Here is a 22,420-nt window from a genome sequence, read left to right as displayed (position 1 = left end):
AAAGAATGAAAAAAGATGAACTTTGTCTAAGAAGAAGTGCTAGAAGGAAGGTAAATTTTAGTTTATGTGGACCAGATGCAGTAAGGACACTAAGACAGGATCTTTTCTTCTTTTAGAGTACAGAAATGAGATTGATACTTCTGTGTTTTCTATTCTTGAAAAGATGTAGGATAAAACCCACAAAGTTGTTAAAATATAATCTAAATTTTCTTAGCAGAGAAAGTAAAGTTTATTTGAATGTAGCATGCTATATATAACCATAACTGATCTTTAAAGTTAAAAATGTTTTTCCTTTTATAAATATGCTTATGAGATTGCATCTTTAGAAGCATTCATTAGGATTATTACTATGAATTTTTTAAAATAGCATATTGCTGAATTCTGAAAACACAGTATTCTATCAGGAAAGTTAGTCTACACGTTCAGAGAATTTTCATCTCTGTCCTGAATTTTCTGATACTGACAAAACAACAACATAACAAACACGAAAGTAGATACTGTCCAAATATTGTGCTTTACAGCATAGAATATCTTACATACATTCTTTTTCTAAAATACACTTTCAGCATTTAAAATGATTAAAAAAAGAAATTAATGTGAAACAAATCAAAACCTTCATTAGAAATTGGCACACAAAAAGAAAATATCATGCATGTGGAATATTATGTGCTCTTTTCAGGTGATTCTTTTCCTGTTTATTCTTGATTCTTTACATTCCCTTAATTTCAAATAAAACATAAACATGCTTATTATATAATTGGTATATAACATTACACAGTGGATATGGGTTTTTTCTTACCATATTTCTACTGTACATGAGAGAAAGCTGGTAATCTTCAGCTGAGGTCAAAGATTGTCATATCAATATGATATAAAAATTTCATTTTGTTAGTTATATTCAAGGAATGTAATTATCTGATTGTTTTAAAATTTAATGCATGGTGATTATCCCAAGAATAGCTGAATTAGTTTAACGCAAACTGACAGATGGTTAGTGGGCAAAGACAAGTCCATGAATAACCTGACACACTGATCAGCATTAAAATATCACATATCTATGCACTGTGAAAGTGATTGGAAATTATATTAGCATTGTGTTTTGACAAAGAGATTTCTTTCTGTTGGCACATACTTAGTAACATAAAGATACTTTAGCCCTACTATTTCTTAACTTGCACTATTCAGTTTAATATACTGCTAAAAATGGTTATTCTGTCACAGTACTAGCAATGCCGGAGGTTGAATAGCAACTAAATTCTCTGCTTCTCTGATTTGATTTTAAAGTTAATTTAGTAATTTAATTTCTGAATATAGAAACGAAGTTACTTCTGCAGAGAATATCCTGTTGCCAGTGATATTTATGGGCAAATATTTCTTTCTGTGCAGTTCGCTGTTGAAGGTGTTTCTCTTATTCATTTTCATGTACTTAAAATATAAAAGCTCTTTTTATAAACATTAGCATTACTGCGAACATAGACAAGAAAAAAGTTTATGAAATCTTATACACCCGTTTATCACTTTACTACTGCATTTTATAAATAACAGATACTTTTGTAACAAACCTGAACCTTTTAAACATATTGTTGAATTTGTATGCATTAGCTATAATAAAATAATTCACTTATGCAAAATTGTCTGATTTTTGGAATGCAGGAAGACACTTTTGTGCTCTAATATTATAATGGCTCAGAGATAAGTATTCTCTATAATGGCGGGCTGCTAAGATGTGTATAGTCTGTACTGCTTTCTGGAAATATTTCTTATCTTCCTGACTCAGCCTTCATGAAACTCCATTCAGTTTAGTTTCACAATATTTGTGGTCCTCAGGGCAACTTCACCACAACAACACATGCTCCAGCCCTTCCAATATTGACGGGAACTTCCTAAAAAAGAAGGAAAAGAAAAAGAAGGAAACATTTTTAGTAGACTCCTATGGATAGGAATAGAAGAAATTACTTGCATATTAAGAGGAAAGAAATTTGTTTATTCAAACTTATGTACTCTAAAAAAATTGGATTTAACGAGGGCTCTAAAAACAGAGTTTCGGCTTTTAGGGATAAGGCTTTAGCAGATGCTGAGAGTTACAGGAGTGTAGGCTGGTGTCCTTGCTCTTAACTTTTGTAAAAGACCTTCATATCTTATGTTCCGAAACCATGGACTGTGTAGCTACAAAAGGATCTTGAGTTTTAAATATTACTTCTTGGTCTCAATGGTGACGGCCGTAAATGTGAACTATTGAAGTGGCCATGCCTCCAGCAGAGAGTATGGCTGGTAAGTACTTGCCAGCTCTAACAACAGTATGGTGCAGCACTTCAAGCACAAAATGCTTTGGGCAAGCTGGTTCACTTGCCCATGTGCTGCCTCTACCCTTTAGTCTGAAAAATTTTATACGGTTATTTCACAGGAGAGGCGACCAATATTTTATACAAGCTACAGTATTACTGTATCCTTATATATCGGTTTTCACAAAACCAGTGATAATTTAGCAACATAAACTTTTTTGGTTTGTCCGTTATTCAGACAGAATTCTTCCCATCTGCAGGAAGAATTCCGATTATTTATTAGGCAATTCTTCCTATTACCTCTGTCCACTCGTTGTTCTGAGCATCGTAGGACTCCACGGTATCCAGGTACGTATGGCCATCATAGCCGCCAACAGCATATAATCTGTCTCCCAGAGGACAAATTCCAACAGCATCCCGAGGTACACTCAGGGGGGCCACTGTTGTCCAAGCATCTGTTTTTGGATCATACCTAGGATGTTTTATGATCAAATTTAGAAAAATACATTGTAGAAAGACATTTCAAATTTAAATTACTGATATTTGCTTATTTTCTCCTGTACTGTAGTTCAGTTTACACCATGAACTAGTAGAGAGAATTATGAGTAACGTGCTTAAATATTTAATTTAGCCACTAGAGGGATCTTCAAGCACATGAAAAATGCCCATATTTTCCCTTTTTGAGTAGTCTCTCCATTTCTATCAGATTAAACAATCATTACATTTTATACATAAATGAGGCCCGAGGGAATGATAGCATGGCCATCAGTTGACTCAGCAAAGTTAATTTCAATATATTCTTTTTTCTTTCTCCATAAATATTATTTTTTTCCTCCTTCTTGTCAGAACTAATGTTTCCAGAAAATTTCACTGTAAAAGAAGTTAAATATCTCATATAATTTATAAAAGTTTGTAACACAAGATGCATGGCAATATTTTACATCAGTGTTGATTTTATTTCCAATACGTACTCAGTCCATTTCCAACATAAATTCAGGTGAATTCCAGGGTAGATCCAGCTTTATACTGTCTAACTGAGAACAACCTTAGCTGTTGTTATTCACACCAGGGAGTTCAATACTTGCTCCCTTTTCCTTTTTGTCCCCAAATGACACAAGAGAGTCAATGGATACCCACGGCCCATTAAACAGCCAGAGGAGTTGTCCTCACTCATTATGTTCCCTGCTCACCCAGGGCTCAAGTGTTTTCTTGTCGTCCTACATTGTACCACATGCCACCACAGCGGCAAAGCAACATTTGACACACAATACTTCTGTGTCTGAAAAAGAAGTGTCCAGCATTTGCATTTTCTTAAGAACTGTGCTCATCAGTGGAGAATACAAAAATGAGGTTAAATAAGGATCAGATAAACAGTATTTTCATTTTAAAAGGTAATTTGAGAAATGGATATCAAGCCAGGATTTCACTGCTTGCAGCTGTGTGCTACCAAAATCATTAAGCCAATGTATTAATTTTTATAATTTAATTTTATTGTAATACAATTTAATTTTAAACTGTGAATTCAAGCCGAAGTAGTTGCTTTGACCATGTTTACTTTTTTTTTTGCTTGCTAAATCAGACCCTTAGCATAAGCTTTAGCCTGATTTCTTACAGAAACAAGGCTCTTTCTATCAGTCTCTTCCATCAGAATATACCTGTGTAGTGACTACTGCCTGTTTGAGTATGTGATATTTATTATATTTTTAACCTTTTGGTCAATATCAGTCTAATTATTGAAGGAAGACACAACTAAAAAGTATTTAGTTCCTACAATATATGACACAAGTAGCCCAAACCTGGGTTTTGGAACTTGAGAAATAGAAAGGTCACATGCTGAATTTGTCTTGCTTGTTAAGGAGTCTTTACCTGGCTCCTGGGCAGCTCAAATAGAGGGGAGATCTGCGAGGAATTTGCTTCTGAGGGTTAATTATTTTGTTATCACAAGAGCATTGGAAATCAGTTATTCTGCTCAAAATATTATTTTTAAAAGCATAATATGTTTTACAAACATAACATTCCAATTGTGAAGAAATTTCCATTGCTGATACAAATTATTTTGTATTTCCTTCCTGGAATGTAAAAAAAAAAAAAAAAAAAAATTCCTTACCTTTCCACACAGTCGGAAAGTCGAGAGCAGTGGTTGGAAGCAGGTGCATCATGACCTCCCACAGCATATAAAAATCCATTGTACGTTGCGACACCAACGCCCCCTCTTCTCTTGGACATCGAAGCACATATACTCCACTTGTTTGTGTGCGGATCAAAACATTCCATTGATTTTAAGCAGGAGCTCCCATCTCGTCCACCAACAGCATACAGTCTGGGATAATCACCCACAAGAAGGCAAACAATTTCAGTCTTTAGCCTCTCATTTTAATAGGAACTTTATTTGGTTAACTTCATTCAGACCACTGTAAAATTATCATTATGCCCATCTGACAGCTACGCTCTGGAACTTTCTTTGCACAAAGGGTTTTGCATGGTACATGAAGGAAGTTACATTCTTCATTTGCAATGTAAATTTTCAAGCAGTCACATATGAAAATTAATCTTAAAAATGCATGTCAGCTTCTTGAAATGTGAGCTATAGATTGAATTTGATTGAAAGATGCTATGTATGTTTGAAACATATGGGTAGTATTCCCTATGACAGGCTTATGGAGTATTTGACATCTTAGTATTACTTTAAACATTTTTCCTATATGGTTAATATGTAAAAGAACTTCAATAATATCATTATATACCAAAAGCATATGTCAAAAAAAGATAATAAATATATTTTCCTCAATGGTTGTATTTAAGAAAGTCTGCTGGACAGAAGTTACCATTCAGGTATGTCATCTTGTCTGTCCAGCCTAAAGGCACTTAGCAAACAAGTGGAGATTTAAACCAGCTGATGTTGAGACATGTAAGAATAAATGGTGGACATTAAGAAGCGGGGGGGGGTGGGGGGGGGGCTTTGTGTCAATGAATTGTACAAAGCCTGAAGTTCTTTTGTATTTCAAGCTAACTTGGATGCTGCTAGGCTATGATAGTAGGCATACTGGATATAATAGCAGACGTGTTTAGATGTTGAGTGTGCCAACTGTTCAGGTCCCTTTCAAATCCTGGCTATTACTTACTGCCACGAAATTGAATTTATGCAGTGCAACTAATTAGAGACCTCGGCAACGTGTGGACTTGTCCGGAGTAAGTCACCTAAAACAGATCAGTTGAATTTTGCTTGAGAAGTGCCTGTTTTTCTCCAGTGACTGGAAAAATTTTTAGACCGCTCTGATGTATAATTTAACTAAAAAATTCTTGACCACTGTTAGAATAATACAAAATTTCTAGCGCTCTCTTCTAATGTTTGTGAATGGAAGACAGACTTGAGTTCGGTTGTGCAGTTTGTTGCTCGACCCATAAAAAACTTGAGGATTTGATTTGTTTTCTTTTCACATCATGGCATTAGATACAGACTACTTGTTTACACAGCTTTCACAGAGAGAGGAAATCACTGTATATACAAACAGATTGGTTGGGATTTTTTTATTTTCTGAAACGTGTCTAGAAACATGGTAGTGTTTCGCATTCTCTAAGGAAAAGAACAAGTATACCATTATTGATTGATGTTTTCAATAGACCATTTATTGGTCAAAAAGTCTTGCTCCACAGAACTTAAAGTCTTTTCTGGTGAGGTTGAATAGAAAAAAAATATGGTGTGACTTAGGAAAACAGGAAAAGGAGAAGCATTCTGCTTGTTAGACCGCAGCAGTAGCACTGAATGATGGACATTTGATCTCAGCTTCCCCTGGTATGCCAGAAATTACATCACTAGACTAACAGACGTGATTTAAGCCAGGCTGGAGACAGCTTGTATCAGGAGTGACTGAGAACAGAGTCAGGATCAGGCTGGATTTCCTCTTTGACAAAGTGGTTTCCTGCATATTGCTGTGGAAGGTACCAACAGGAGTTTCTGGTGAAGTTCATGCTGAGAACATTTCCTCTGAGATACAACAGGGACTTGAATGGGCAGTTCTGCCTCTCTTGGACTTTTGAGTTAGTGATTAAAATCATGTCATGTTTGAATGCAAAACCCTGACTTGTGTGTGAAGAAGTTTTGCATTGGCAAATACCTGTTTGCTGACATCTTTGTTTCTGCTCTTTATCCTTCTCTTCCTCTGGAATTTAAGAAGTCAACAGGGAAGCCAGTGATAAATTTTCAGGATAAATGCAGTTGTCTGCCTGCCACTGTAATACTCCTGGCCCCTACAAACTGTCATTGCTAAGAGCTCTCCACAGATTTAAATAAGAAGGAAGGCTGGCTTAAGCCACAGTTTCCAACATACAAGAAGGTGTTCATTATAGGTTACACAGTAGATTTATGCATGCATCTGTTCCCATGTAAAAGTGCTTGAGTGGCTTTAGTGTCTTAGGAGGATGTTTAAATAAGTTTTGAAAACCTTGTTGGGAAAACCAATGTACAGTGAACACATGACCTCAGTGTATTTAAGCAATAGATGAAGGACAGAATAAATTTGGGTAGGATAAGTCTTACAGAAGGCTGTTTATTCCATACCTAATTACTAAACTTGTCTTTCTTTCATTGAACACACCATATACCTTTAAACTTTTAAAAATTATTCTTGATTGTGAATTGCATTTTAAAATTGTAGATGCATGCAGGAGATGTAAAAAGACAGATGAATGACTGTTTCTGTACACGTTCTTTCAAATAATGCTTCCTTAGACATAGTAATTTTAAAATGTAAACATAAACTTGGAATATTTTTTTAAAGTAGCTGATCTTATATTCCCATAAGTTATATTCCAGGCAAAATTCTGATATGCATGTAATAACATTTTCAAATTGCTGTAACTGGAAAGGGCTGAAATATGTTTAAAACATGACTACAAGTTTGAAAACAATTTACCACACAACAGAGGAGGTTTCCTTTCTTATTTTTGTGCATTATATTTTCTTTTTGTTTTCTCGAGGTGATTAGTTACTGTAAGATTGAAAAGAGAATTTAAGAAACTGTATTTCCAAGGAAGGAAGCAAATGAAAAACCAAAGAGAGTTTTTCCTGTTGACATACTTGCTATTTAATGCTGCAACCCCTACGGTGCTTCTAGGGGTTGACATGCTAGCAACGTAATTCCATTGCCGTGCTTGTGGGTCCCATCTTTCTACGGTATTAAGGTAACTCCATCCATCATGGCCACCAACAGCATACATTGGTCCTTCAAGCATTGCTACTCCTTATAAGATAGAATTAGGAACAAATTAGAGCATCTAATAAGTTCAGTGACCAATACTGTATTTAACTTCATACTTTAATTCCCTGAATGCAGATAAGCAATTTCAGCTGGTATTAAACTATCTAAAAGCTGCCTTGTCATTTGGTAGAACGAACAAAGATAAACAAAATACATCATATATAGTGCTTTTCTGAATAAGCATTATCTTTTGCCAAAAGATTAGAGGAAAGCTGCTTTAGTTCTAATGCACTCTTCTTGGACTTCTATCTCTTCCACTTCTGTTGACCTTGTTGAGACAAATTTGAGCCCCTAAATGAGAAACAATGCTGTTCTTTTAAAGAAAGGTAAAGGTTGAGCCAGGCAATGAAAAATATGCCCAAACCTATCCTTCTTCTGAGCCAGCTGAAGCTCTGTGCTCCTGCTAGCATGAAGCCTGAGTGGGTGTGCAGCTGGCTGTCCTTACTAGCTGAAGTACCATAACATTTTAATGCCTGTAAGGGGAACACACTTTTGATAAGAGATGGCCTGTATCTGTTGTCCTTGGGGCACAGGAGAGCAAACGTGGCTGTTTCTGCAAAGCTTGGTGTGGACATATCCTGCGTGGTTGTCCTTCTCCAGAGAGAAGGCCTTTGGTGCCTTCCCTTTGGGCAGCTGCTGCTCTTTGCTTCCTTTGTTAGCTAAGGCAAAATGTTTGAATCTGACTGCTTAAAAGTTTTCTAAATCTGTCTTTTCAGGCCTAAATATACACGGCCTGATTTTTTCAAAAGTGCTAACTCTCCCCAAAATTACCCTGAAGCTAATAGGAGCTGTAAGTGTAAGGCAGCTTTGCAAACCAGGCTGATGCACAGAGAGAGGCCTAACTTTGGGTACTCAAATTTACCGCTGTGTCCTACTTGTTGGGCAGAATTATGCCCCGGCAGTTGGTAATTATAAAGACTTCAATGAGGATTATTTAATCTGTTTTGTCTTCTTTCCCTTTGCTACCTCCTAGTATTTGCTTTTATAAATTTGACAGACTAGCCGGTAAGAATCTTACGCTATATGTTCTCCACCAAGAGGTGGAAAAGGTCATACAGGCCACAAAGGTTTACTAAATAATTCTGGATCAATCTTTTTCTATTATTAATTAAAATAAAAATATTCTATGCCATTTTAACTTATCAATGATTTCAAGCAATACCTGTTTCTGTAAACTTAAGAGAAGCCAGCTTTTTCACAAGAACTGTGATCTATAAATCATTCAGAAATCACCATATTCCCTCCCTTACAGTCTCCTCAACTTTAAACTTATCCTTATTTTTTTATAGGTCCAGAAATAAATTCTAGATTTCATATTCATATTATTTGTTCACTGTGAATGTCATAAAATTATGGCAATAGGCAACTCTGTCTTTGAAAAACATCTTCTACAAATATTGCTATGTTATTAAAAGCTTTAAAATTTATGTCAACAGTGTTTGCATCAGTCAAAATTCGTTTGTATGTGATGCAAGGTATTTACAAAGAAAGAGCACCTCTTACCTAGGCCATGTCTGTGTGTTGACATAGGAGGCATTATAGTCCAAACTTTGGTGATAGGGTTGAAACATTCAACAATGTTAGAAGTTTTCAGACCATCTCTTCCTCCCACAATATAGAGCTTGTTGTCAATTACTGCAACTCCAAACTGTAATCGTCTACCATTCATAGTACAAATTTGTATCCAACTGTTAGTCCTAAGGTCATATTTTTCAATTGTAGTGGTACCTGTTAAAAACATAAGTATTGTGAGATAGCCATGAACGGATGAGTACCCAGCAGTCAGTAGTCGGTACAAACCAAAATATTATTAAATTCTAAAACATTGAAATTTTGTGTGTGGAATTTACTGTGGCTCTTTGAGAATTTCAGTTACAAAATTTGCACCTGGTGAGAAAGCTGCATTAATTGCACGCATATATGATTGTCAAATCCATGAGAATAAACAGGGGGCAAGAAAATGCAGAATTAAATGCCACAATTTTTTTTAATATTGATCATTTTGGAGAGAAGTTAAATCTGTTACTTATTTAAATACCATGAGGGTAGGTTTTTTGTGGTTTGGTTTTTCTTTTTTTGTACTCTTTATAAACATGGTACATCACAACTATATACTCTTTAACCATGTTTCTGCTTAAACCATTAGTGATATCAAAACTGGAAAATATATCCACATGTCTGTCTGTCTTAGGATTTGGGCATGCATCTTCATGAATAGTCTGGATATTTTCCTTTTTATGGTGGAGACAGGCAGAAGACTGAGTTGTGTGTAAGTACACACTTGGTTCCCACAGGTAGCTTCCCTGAGGTTCGCCTTTGCAGCAGCCTTGCAATAACTGCTTGTCTGCTGTAATATATAAGCTGTATTTTCAATTTTTTCAGGTCACGGAACTTCTAGTAATGTTTTTACTGCAACTATTCATAAGGCCCTAGCTCTCTGCCATTCAAAACTGACACTTTTCCATGCACTGGCTCCTGTCAGTCACTCAGCAGCCGTAATTGCTCCTTTGAGACCTGATTCAGCACAGTGGGGAGAGGGCTGAGTAACAACCAAGGTAGAAGAGACAATTGCCAGTTGCGCATACAGTGCACCCTGGAGCTCAGCTTCAGCTCAACTGAAGGCAACCAGATGAGAAAAACAGAGCTGATTTCCTGCCTGTTCTTTGACTGGGATTTGAGACTAGAGAAATAGTATTTTGAGAATTACAATAGGCAGTTAGTGGCTAAGGAATGATTTACAACAGCAAAACAACCATGCAATAAAGCAGAAAAGAAAAGCAGCATTTGGTTTAGAGATCTGCTAGAGATCATCTACTATACTCGATAAATTTAGTGAAATAAGAGCTTATCTCATGATATCTTTTCTCTCCTCTACATGCTTTTCCAGGTGCATAGACCAGGAAAGAAACTACCAGATCCATCTGCAATAAAAGAAAGAAATTCTACTTTTTCCCCTTTCCTGTCTTCTTTTATTCTGAGCAACTAGATTTCTTTGACTGTTCTTTCCATTTTGTTAGCCTGTTTGCTCTTCTTTGGTTTGATTTCTTCTCATTTATTCTATGCTAATATGTGAGTGCCCCGAAGTTCTCAGTTTCAAAAGAAGTATCTCACGCTAGCTAAAAAAACAGGAAAAATACATTAAGGTATACAGTGTGTTCATACATACCCTGTAGGCTGTAATTTTTACAGAGGCTGGAAGGTAGGTTTTGAAAGTTAGTGTGGTTTAGGCACACTCACATTTTTCAAAATACCAGCCCAAAAGTAGCTCTTTGATCTTCTGAACATTTGAAGTTGAGATTTTACTTCATATACCACCTGAGATAAGCACAAAGCCAAACCTGGCATTCCCTGAGAGTTTTCTTTATCACAGAAAGCATATTATTGCCAGAGGTGGTAGTTACTCCTTCTCAGAGCTGTTCTTCCAGTGCAACGTAGTTTCTTAGGTGCTGTTTCCTTTATTTTACAATCCAGCACAGGCTCAAAGTATGAGTCAGAGCTGTAGAGGACAGCAGGGAGGAGAGGAAGTGCTGTTCTTCTTAACCATCAAAAGGCAAAAGTTCAAACAATTGGCTTTATTCCAAAGTAATAAGTAAAAGAGGCACCAACAGGAAGTGCAGATGTTGACTGAAATAGCCCTTTCTTTGAATAACCTTTACTGAGAAAAACTTATTAGAAAATTTATTCTTAGTTTCATGGAAGTTAGTTTAAAAATTACCTTGAATTCTCGGTTGTTTTATATAATTCATAAATTATCAGTATCGCTCATGAAACTATACTAATTGCTACAGTTTAACTTCATTTTGCTAAGTTGTCCTAAGAATGAGTGTTTTCATGTTGTGATGGTGATGAATGTGTATTTTGCACTTGATTTGATTGCATAGAGATAGTAAGGTAGCACTGCAAGATCTCTCATATAGGAAAACTCAGTCATCAGCAACTTTTTGCAAACCATGAAATGGATTAGCTTCTTTGTGGTTCTGTTAAAAGTGAACTCACACAGCTAAAAGTTCTACTGTTCAGCAAGTCGCTAGACTTTAATTATAGTTCTTTGGCTCCAAGCTGTGGGTTTGAAGTTAAGGTTCCTGTAGAAAATGATTAATTATACTCCCTACTAAAGAGAATAGTGTAATGTGTAAAGCTGTAAGCTGATTGCAGTTGTGAAAAATCAAATAATAAAAACTGGAATACATTTATAACATTTAACTTTCAACTACAAAGCTGCAAAAAACCTGTGTATGAAGTCCTGAAAAAAAGCTGCACTTACTGTTGCACTCACGGTAAAGTACAAATTTTTCCATCTGAAATTTTATAATAAGAATTGATAAGCTTTAGCTAAGAGTTCTCCATAGTTTAGCAATGCTTTTTGGTTTTATTTTCCTCTTCTTTAAAAATTTTTTGAGCCTTCTAACTTTTGTCAAAAAATGGAGCACAGGGTTCTAAAACAACATTAAACTAATCTTGAAGTATTTTGAATATTAATTTTTCTTCTGATTTGTAAAGTCAAACTATATACACAAATTCTTGCAAAACTTAATTTTAAAATCACCATCTGAATCAAACTTCTTTAGTCGGCACTCCAAGCTGTATGTATATCATTTACAAACATATGATTCTTGCAATAAGAAAGAACATCTAACACATAGGATTGTGCTCTGTGATTTTTTTTTTTTCCTCATTTTCATCCCTAAATTGCTCTTTTCCTAACAGAAATCTTCAGATGATTGTCATATATTCTCAGGGTGTCTGGAATATAATTAATTAATAGAATTAAATTAATTTCTGAACTTACCTTTAGTGGCATCCATACCTCCTACAGCATAAAGCGCACCCACTGTAGATTTTCTAGGTTTAGTTCGAGGACTCTGCATCATGGACCGTCTTTCTGGTAGAAGATGGTACTTCATAGCCTCCATAAGAAGTTTCTGACACTCTAGGTCGTCTGCAAACATGGGACTATTTTCTAGATCGGCTAGTAACTAAGAAATGAAAAGCGAGGGACTTACTTACATATATCTAAATCATAAAAATTGTATGTACTTTAGTAATTTGTTGCTACAAACACTCATTTTCAGTTCTCTACTCACTCAAGGTTTGCTGGAAACTCTACTTTAATGCAAGCAAAACACTTAAAGACCTTTTGTCCTACCTTTATATTATGTCGTCTTTGCTTTATTTTTTCTGAAAACTTTCTTTTAACCTTTACGGAAGGTTAAAATTGTGAATCTAGTACCGCACCCTCTGAATGCAAAACTCCTTTTGATGTGAGTATAAGCAAATCTAACATATAGTACTTGACATCTCTATGAGTATTAGAATATATTAAATATATTTTAAATATAGTAAATATTTTTAAATGAAATGTATGTAGTATTTTGATACTTAATCCAAAGTTTTATATTTGCAGCTCCAATCATGGAGATCCATAAAGTTGCTGTAGTGTCCTGACAGTTCCGATATTCCTATAAGCTTTTCTATTGAGATATACAGATACTTCTATGACACAGATACAATAGTGTCAGCTTACTATAAAACAGTATGTCCATCTCTGGAACTTATTCAATGAAGTGACTCTTTCAGTCTTAAACGACAAGTAACGTCAATGGTCAGAATAGACAGCAATAATCTAGACCCTTTTGGTTTTGTTTACTTTTTATGGCAATAAAGAAATAAGTATTGTGCCTTATCTGTCCTGCGGTTTGGTAAATCTAAATAAATATCTTTGTAGGGTATCCAAGTTTCTCTGTTATTAGAGGAAAACTACTACTGTTGCTAACCAACAAAGAAACACTGTACCTTTGTAATACCGCTTGACTGATATATTTATAGAGATAATTTGGAGCCTAGTAATTACATTGGCATTGTGGGATTTTTTTTTTCATCTGTGTTTACAAATAATAAAAATATCTTCTATACAGTTTAAAAAAAAAGGAAAAAAAAAAACACCAAAAAACCCCAGCCAAAACCAGACCCTTTCCGCAGAATTCTTTTCTCTAAATGATGCTTGAGGCAGGTATTTCAGTTGCTAGTAAAGTTCCCTGTTAGCCTTTCACATTCATACCTGGGGTGGAAGTAGAGGCAGTCTAATATAAGAAAGAAGCATTCCTAGGTCTCGTTGCCGGTTTTGCAAATCATGCCTCACCCACATCATTAATGCCTGGAATATTGCTTCTTCATCTGGAACGTTGATGTCATCGCTAGACAAGAGCTTTGCAATTTCATTAGCAGGGAGCAAAAGAAATTCCTGGTTTTTTATTACTTCTGTGAAGTGTTCCTAAAAAGAAAAAAAAAGATATCAATGCACTGATGATTTTCACACCTTGAAATAACATTTTCTTAGATAATGTAGGCTTTGCATATATTTCATTCCTGTTCTGTTCTAGGGTATAGAGAAATGCAATATATATTCTAAAGATGACTGAATCTCCTTCTACCATTTAAAGGAGATTTGTGTTGCTCTTTGCTGCCTTACTCTTGCAGAACTGAAGAATAATACTCATCTTCACGCTACCATGCTTACAGATGTGTTTGTCAGGCTTCTTGTCAGTATGTCCCGTCTTAGGGATTTGTCACTGAGTTTCGTCCATCAATGTGATCTTAACACTGCAGCTTAACAGAAACACAATTTGAAGATATCATGTGTATCTTAAGAAAGCCAAGTGGGCATTCAAATAAACTGTGTAACTTCCGTTACAATCAGATTCAAAAGTTTTAAGTAAATTCCATTGAAACCTTCCAATCCTTTTGCAATGAGCTGTGCCAGGCTTTGACTGTATGTCTCTGCTTTTAGTAGCAGAAAATATAGCAGAGGAAATTAAACTCATTTTTCTAACACTACTTTTTGGGCAGTAGAAAATTGGACAGGTCCCAACAAAGGGGTCTCAGTCTTTAAGCTATTGCTGTGATTAAACTCACCAGCTCCAGAAATGGCCATGAATATTAAATCCTTAGAATTTTTCAAAGGATTATTCTTCATAAAAATAATATATTGTACAGTCCAGTTACAACAATATTAGAATTGATATAAACATACATTAAGTAAGTTTGCTTGTGCTAATTCCAAAGGAAAAAAGAAATTTTGTTAAGAGAGATGGGGTTTTCACGTTACTTGCAAAGAAATGCATGTAGGAATTCATGTCTGCATTTGAAATATTGATTTCCATTTATGTACCTGGAAGTAATATATCTTATTTGGGAACCAGACTGAAATAGGGCAGATGAAGAAATTTTAGTAACTGATATTTGTATTATTTGTTTTCAGTAGTTTCTTAGCTTTCTGCAACTCTTTTGAAAAGAGTACCAAGGATGCAAATATAGAAGTATCAGTGATTAAAGGAGATGTTAACTTTGCTCTGTAATGCATATCCTGCTTTAATATTTTGTGACATTCGGAGAATAGGAACAGGAAGGCCAGTCCACATTTAGTTACAAATATAGCACAAGATGTTTATCAGAACAAGCTCTATCTGCACAAAAAGATACCAGGCAGGAAACTGTTAATACTTTGCATCAATGGGTAAAGTAATCGAAGGGAGAGGTCTCTATTGTGTCTGGTTTTATCGAATGGATGTAGTGTTTATAGCTGATTCTTTTCTGAAAATATTTAAATACTATTAGCTCATTTGAATGGTCTCTATATTCACAGTACAACTTTATAGTCTTTCCCCTAAGGTACAGTTTTTCAGGTGGTTGAAGTTGGCATAAAACAAAACAGAATGTTTTATTTATCCTTTTCCACAACATCTGTGTTTGTACACACTGTTATGATCTCTTATTCTCCAGAGTTTTTAATATCACTTCAAGGGTTTAAAAGCAAATTTCCCTTAAGGTTATTTCAAAGGGGTGCAGATTTCCTTTTTTGTCCCTAAATTGTCAGTAGCTGCAAACTTGGTAGGTGGTTTTATGACATGCAAGGTCCTCTTTCATGGCAGCACTCTCAATCTGTATTGCACGCAAGATACAGGAGGTGGTTCTAGAGGTGGAAATGCTTGTGATTGTTTTCAGGAAGACATAGGGTAAAGCCAATATACACAATACTGCTCAGTCTCATAGATTCATCACGGTTCTTCACATTAGACAGTGTTCTTAAAGAGCCAACTGCCGTTTCTGTGACTCACAGCTTCAAAAAATAGTATAACTCCTGGGGAAGACTGGAGGGTTCAAATGGTTAAAAAAATCTGCACAGAAAAGGCTCTCTTATTGTCTGACATTATAAAATCCTATGTCTAACCATATGATTTTATTTCATTTTTGCAGAAATCTGGACCATGAATTTTAAATGCTTAAAGGTGATACCCATGTGCTGGGGCTGGTGGGAGAAAAGAGGCAACAACAGAGTGGGGCAATTCCTGATTTTCGCCAAGTAAATGGTGTGGAGCAGCAAGGACAACACTATTATATAGCAGCTGAGGGAACCTCTATCTTAAATGCCCTTTTTCAAACCTTAAAATATAAAAGGAATTTAGATTGCTGCTAAACAAACCATTCATTAGTGTGACAGGAAGGAGCACAACCAGTGCCCTCAATCTGCACATGCCACTCTCATTTATTTCAGCACGTGGAAGTGTACAATCTCTTGCTGGAATGCTCTCAGCATTATGAAACCTCTAAACTGGTTTTGACATACTACGCTAATATTTCAAGCATAAAGCTGCTACATGTCTCCTAACAAGTAGTTCTTTTTATATCTATTTAGCTGTAGCAGTTGCTATTCTTTTTGTGTTTAAAGTTGCTATAGCACATCTTGTTGCCCTGAATATTTATCCCTTGATTTGGTTTCACAGCAAGCTATCTTGCTTCTCTGTTTCCCACGCTCTGAATATTCATTTCTTGCTTTGAGCCAGAGGAGGATTATGCTCCAGTCAGGGATGTGCTGCTTTTTAGCATTCCAAATCGTTCCAATACTTTCTTTATTTTGGCTCTTTTTATGTGTGTCTCACCTTAAAATCAGCTTTAGAATTTTCTTTGTGTTGAATCAAAAGCATAAGAATGGGCTATTGCTGTTTGCCTCTTGACATTATCCATGTTAAGGCCCTATTACATTTTTTGGAAGAAATACGTACCAATCATACTGCAAATTTAAGTTCAATAAGTATATCCTTCTACAAGGCAAAACTCTGAAATGGGAGAAAATAGAACTGAATATTTCTTTTTCTAAGCATGCTTTTCTCTCCTTCCAATACTTCTGTAACGGTCACAGTTCTTAAATTTCCCTTTGGAGACTGAGCTGGGCAGAGATGTCCCTGCACCAGGGACTTCACAGAACTGACCCTGCCAGCAGAGGAAGGGCAGAGCCATGGCATCAGTCCTGGAGAGAGCAGCAGCCCTGAGCCCTGCTCAGCTGGCTCTGCTTCACCAAAGCCCATATGTTTTCCAAGAGAGTATTCACACTTACTGTTAATATTATAATTGCAAAGCAGTTAGATTGTTCATCTTACCATAGTGTATGTATGTGCCACCTTCAGGAGCTCTGTGCAGCCCTGAGCATCTCCGAAAGAGCGAATCCCCAGGCAGTTGGAAGGATGGAGCTGCTTCATGAGGAAGTTGCAGCATACCTCAATAACCTGGGATAGCTGGAGAAGACAAGCTGCAGCTAGCAAGCTTTCTATAGTGTCTTCCTTTAATTCTAGAATACCTGTGCAGTTTGCATATAGGGGAACAAAAAAGTTTTCAGTCATTTTCTTTGTATTTTTATTATTTGAAAGCTTCCCACTCCCCAGTTTTTCTCCTCCTCTGAAAAACTTTGAAAAGTAGTGTCCTGTGATTCACAAATTCATTGTCCTTTCTTGCTGAAGGATTCTTTAAACATATGTTTTAACAGACTTAAAGGATTTGGTAGATTTTGAATACAATGATTGGAACATTTTTATTGAAGCTTTAACAGTATTAGATCTGATTTTGCCTGAAAAAAAAGTAAAATAAAAAGCAAGGTGTGATTAGAGAAAAACCTTTCCTAAAATTCATGTATTAATTCATAAAAATATATATATCATAAGTTTATATTGTACACAAGAACTTCAGTATCAAAAGCTAGGAAATGCCAGCAGTGTGTGCAGGAAACCTGATTTCTTCCATCATCTACTTCTGCATTTAAATTTTTAAGGAAGTTATTACATGACGTGGCAATTCCGTTATGTTCATAGATAGACTGAAAGATGTTAATTTAATAAGATCTTCCACTCTTGTTGTTCAGTGGACGGCTCAATTCCGTAGCTGACACACAGCACTAAAATCCTATTCTGAAACTGTAGGGAGTTTTTTATGACTGCGTTTTCCATTTATCATTACAACATCCAATTGCCTCAGAAACAGTAATTTCTTTTCCAACTTCTTCTGTGAAAGGATGATACACACAATCTCCATTTGACACATGGAGAAGGGTGGTATTGAGAGATTACAATCAAAATTATCATCAGAGTAGAACTGTAAGAGGTTTCTTGTCCAAAGTTCACTTCTGATTTATTTCAGGAGAACATGTAAACAATTCCGAAAGTTATAGCTTTCGTCTCTGAAAGTCACATTTATATTTCATTACCTAGGAAAAAAGTAGCACTCAGTTTAGAGGCTTGGTTATTATCGCATGAAAACCTATGGCAGAGACAGTAGGAAAATTCAGTTTTCCATAGCAGTCTTCAGCAGTCTTACCTTAGCACAACCCCATCTCTTTCCGATGTCCCTTGCTTTGTAACTTAAATAGACCTTCCAACTTCTGCAAGAAATGAGGAAGGGCTGGCAGGATGCAGAATAAGGGCAATGTTTGGGTTTGATTCTTACTATACAACTCAGAATAGTTACTGAATGTATATAGCAAAACTGGTACATGTTCTTGTAAATAAAGACTGCAATATAATGCCTCAAAGCAAAGGGTCAATCCTGATTTCAGAAGCAAACTTACACTAGTTCATAGTCTGGCATTTGCTTTTGGAGTCTTATATATGTTCTTTCATATGGTTTTGCATTAAGTAAACTGAGAGAAATGAAATTTAATCAAGTGGGATGATTTTGAGATACATGTGGATAATAAGCAGCCCACTGCCCAGCTTCTTTGTGCTTGTACTAATCTATTTCCTCGGGTAATGTATGCTAATTCAGTGCCACAATATCACTGCATTATAGCTGTTATGCAGCATTCCCTCTCGTCCCCTGTATTTATCCCCTTGGTTGTACTCACAAACAGGGTCTATTTTGTGTATAGAAACTTACATTTCTGATCTGGTTTGCAGATTGCTTAACCTTCTCAAGACTTCTCTCTTTATGCAACAGTCCAGATTTATGAAGTGCCTTACCTAGCAAGTGAAGAAGTCTCCTGTTTTTAACGTTTATGCTAATGCCAATATGGTGAATATAATGGGGGTCTTTGTTTTACTTTGTGTTTGTTGGGTTTTTTTAATTATTTTAAGCCCTTTTAAAGTACTGTAAAAATATCAGTAGATACCTGTGATACAGCTTCCAACCTCCCCATCTTAGTATTGAAATGGTATTCTTTCATTCAAAAGCAAACAAGCAAGCAATGTCCTGTTCGGGACATCAGATGACAACGATCTAGTGAATGTTATTGATAATAGCAGTTGGCTGAGGGGATCGATCAGTTTAGGAGTAAATGTTCATAAATTCATAAAGTTGTTATTCTGGTCAGTTAAATATTGTAACTTCCTAGGGGGATAATTTTCTCCTTTTGAGACTTGGGCATTTTTTTTGCCACAGAACTGCACAGGTTTCCCTTTTACCTTTCTGGCTGGAGTGGTTGTCATCTGCATAGAGAGACTTGCCAAATACCAGAATATGCAGACTTCCAGAATCTGCATAGGTTTGAATGATCTGGATATTTCTAATTGTAATATATACTAACATAGTGGTCATGTTCTACAGCATTTTCCACTGTTCACTATAGAGCAGATGAAAGGGGTTTCACAGTTCTCTGACTTGGTCTTTTTGGCTATTTGGTTCAACCGTTTCAGATTCAGCAGTACAGGGGTAAGTGTTGAAAATGGGAGAAAAGGAATTAGGGAAAAAACATATATACAGCATTCTGGTATTAAAATAAAATATTTAATTTCATTAAGATAAAATCTCTTTAATTTTTCAAGAGAACATAAGTAAACCTTTTTCAGAATGTGATGGCACTTTCTTGTAGTAAAAGTTGCTCTGCTTGTGGGTGTGATCGTATTCCTGTTTTCCTCCAGTTATTCCTACTCAAGAACCTTGAGTGAGCCAAATAACTGCCACCCAGGCAGACTAGTTCTATAGCTACCCATGAGAGGAAGGCTCATAGTACACTCTTCTGTGTCACTGCATGAGGTGGGCAACAGGCAAAATATGTTCTTCTCTCTTTAAAATTCTTGAAATAATTTGTATCCAGTTAGAGACAGATGTCTAATATGAATATATGTGTTAAATTTTCTGCATATCTTCTAGAATAAGTTATTATATAAAACACTAACATTTATTCATCCTCTCTAGAGAAAGTTTTAAATCATGTGGGCATGTACTTATGTACTAGTATGAAATGGAAAAAGCGACAATTATGTATGCATTGAATAGATTTTATCTTCCTTTACAACAATGATGTGGGTAATGGAGGAAGAATTACCTGTGTAGGCATAGCGCACCAAAGCTTTCAGCGCATCAGGGTCTACGCCCTCCATCTTGATCTCCTCTTGTTTTGCTTCACGCACATCATTAGTAAACATTGCAGCAAAATAATCAGACACTGCACTGAGAACCAACCTTGAAAATAAAAGCATTTTAGGACTGCAAATTACTTCATAATCTCAATAGCAAGCATAAAATCCATTATTATTATATAATAAATTGCGTGTGGAATAGAAACATTATCTTTAGCATAGGATTCAAATCTTATAGCAGTGAGCAATAAAGTTAAAAGGGTAATTAGTAATCTAAATTTCTCCCATAGTTCTTGTTTGGGCAGATTTTCTTCACTGATCTTGCTACAGTTTGACAGCAGCAAGAAGGGACGATGGACAATATCAATGGTTCATATTTGAATTTCATTCTATTTGAAATAACGAATATGAAACATTGATCACATCATTTTATTCCATTGCTAGTTGATGCCCTAATTACAGTAACCGTGCATTCATAATTAAACAGGGTAGGCATAAATTGACCTAGCATTCAGAAATTTCAGGCTTTGAAGCCATGTAAACAGTACTGGGAAATGTACCTGTGAGCTGGAATCTTTTGGTCTCCAACTATAAGAAGAACATCACACAGCTGCTTCTGCTGCAGATAATTTTCCATTTTGCGGAAAGTTTGCTCTGCGTGGTTTGTAGACTGGAAATACTCATCTGAGCCATTGGTGTTCATTCCAAACAGTGAGCTGCTGGTCGTTGACAGCCTGCAAGGGAAAGAGGCAGCGTGATGAGTGTAGCATTATAAATGCTGATTACGTTCTTCCTGTAATTTTTGTTCAAATGGCAGTACAGAAATGTTTAAAATAACAAAGCTCTTACGATCCTGGTCTTACTATGCTTTCTTCCATTTTTTTTCTGTTTGGTATCTGCAAGTTTTCATTTATAAGGCTGCACATAAACTGTAGTTTACTACAGTTACCTGTAGTAGGTGGTGCTATGGAGTTTTCCAGTTCCTAGCAGTTTTGTGTCAATGATGCACTGTTTGCTGAGCATTGATGGGATAAATGCAGCCTCCTGATAATTCACAAACAGAATACGTAAAAACCAAACCTATTTTCCTGTGATACTAATAGCTAAAATATCTTGTGGTATGGAATTTTGGATATCACGTGTCTTTAGGTCGTATTTCTGTTTCTCTTCATACTCTACACATTAAATTACATTACTAAATAGGAATGAATCAGAAGACAATTTGACAAGGACCATATAATTCTAGACAAATTACCAAACTCAAAGCTGATGAAATCAGTACATTATATAGCCTTTAGAATCTGAATGCAAATAATAAAGACAAACTAATTTCTCTGCCTTTTCATGGAAATGCACGTTATAAATATATTCCTCCCACTCCAGAATTCTGTTAGCTGTCCCACTTATAAATACCCACACTGTTTTTTAAGACGTCATTCGTTACTGCCTTTTAATATGGATTATGTTGCAGATTGAAACACCTTTTTGATATTTTCTTAGAAAAATATTTATTTTTATATTCATCTGTTTTTAGTAAAATAGTAATGCATTTGTTGATATACATGTATATCACATATCTTCACCACTATTTTAATTAATTTTTTTTTTGAAAAATGTTTTCTCAGTTTAATATCATATATTATTAAAATGTAAAGCACCTACTTCTTAAATTTCCAAGCCCAGCTAGGAAATAATGGTAGCTGCTTGATTAAATTTACTGATTGTCTTTGATACTGTTAATACATATTCATAAATTATTAGGAGAGATAAAATCTCTTCATGAAATTTACGTATTAAATTTAGCAGAATATTGGATTATGTTCACAACTGAACATCTAGTTCAGAAAATACAGAAATAAAAAATGGGTATATCAGGTTGAATCAGTAATATTATCAGAAAGTAGAGATAAGGTAGATCATACATTTTCAAAGATCATACCTCATTAAATAGCTAATCAGAATTCAAGGGAAATAATTAGAAATCAAATTATAAAGTAATATTGAATTGAGGCACGGTAGAGTTTTCTGTCCCCTCTGCAATACAAGAAAGTTACTGTACAACAGAGCTTTTCAGAATGGTATAGAACAAAATCTCGGTTGGTATGGCTATTGTGTGGCCGGGTTTTTCCAGACATATCTCTTTCTTCTATCTGAAAATCTACCAATACGAAGTTTTCTGGATTTCTGTACTGCATTTATAGACATCCCACAGCCCATTTGGAATATGGCACCTCTTGGGCACTGGTATGTCAAACCCCCT

General features: G+C 35.6%; 1 protein-coding gene across 1 annotated transcript in view; it reads right to left on the bottom strand.

Annotated features, from left to right (window-relative positions):
- Positions 1–1,823: 1,823 nt before the first annotated feature.
- KLHL4 (kelch-like family member 4) overlaps positions 1,824–22,420 on the bottom strand; it is a 43,706-nt gene continuing 23,109 nt past the window's right edge. Inside the window, exons 2-11 of the mRNA XM_010572428.1 lie at positions 20,721–20,894; positions 20,127–20,263; positions 16,975–17,171; positions 13,599–13,811; positions 12,330–12,516; positions 9,044–9,268; positions 7,360–7,522; positions 4,390–4,602; positions 2,583–2,754; positions 1,824–1,883 (exon numbers count right to left, since the gene is read on the bottom strand). Of these exons, the coding sequence (XP_010570730.1) occupies positions 1,824–1,883; positions 2,583–2,754; positions 4,390–4,602; positions 7,360–7,522; positions 9,044–9,268; positions 12,330–12,516; positions 13,599–13,811; positions 16,975–17,171; positions 20,127–20,263; positions 20,721–20,894 (1,741 nt within the window). The remainder of the gene's footprint in view (positions 1,884–2,582; positions 2,755–4,389; positions 4,603–7,359; positions 7,523–9,043; positions 9,269–12,329; positions 12,517–13,598; positions 13,812–16,974; positions 17,172–20,126; positions 20,264–20,720; positions 20,895–22,420) is intronic.

The sequence above is a fragment of the Haliaeetus leucocephalus genome, unplaced genomic scaffold, assembly GCF_000737465.1.
Source record: "Haliaeetus leucocephalus isolate CR32 unplaced genomic scaffold, Haliaeetus_leucocephalus-4.0 Scaffold340, whole genome shotgun sequence".
Classification (NCBI taxonomy): Eukaryota; Metazoa; Chordata; class Aves; order Accipitriformes; family Accipitridae; genus Haliaeetus; species Haliaeetus leucocephalus.
This window is presented reverse-complemented; position numbering and strand designations above follow the sequence as displayed.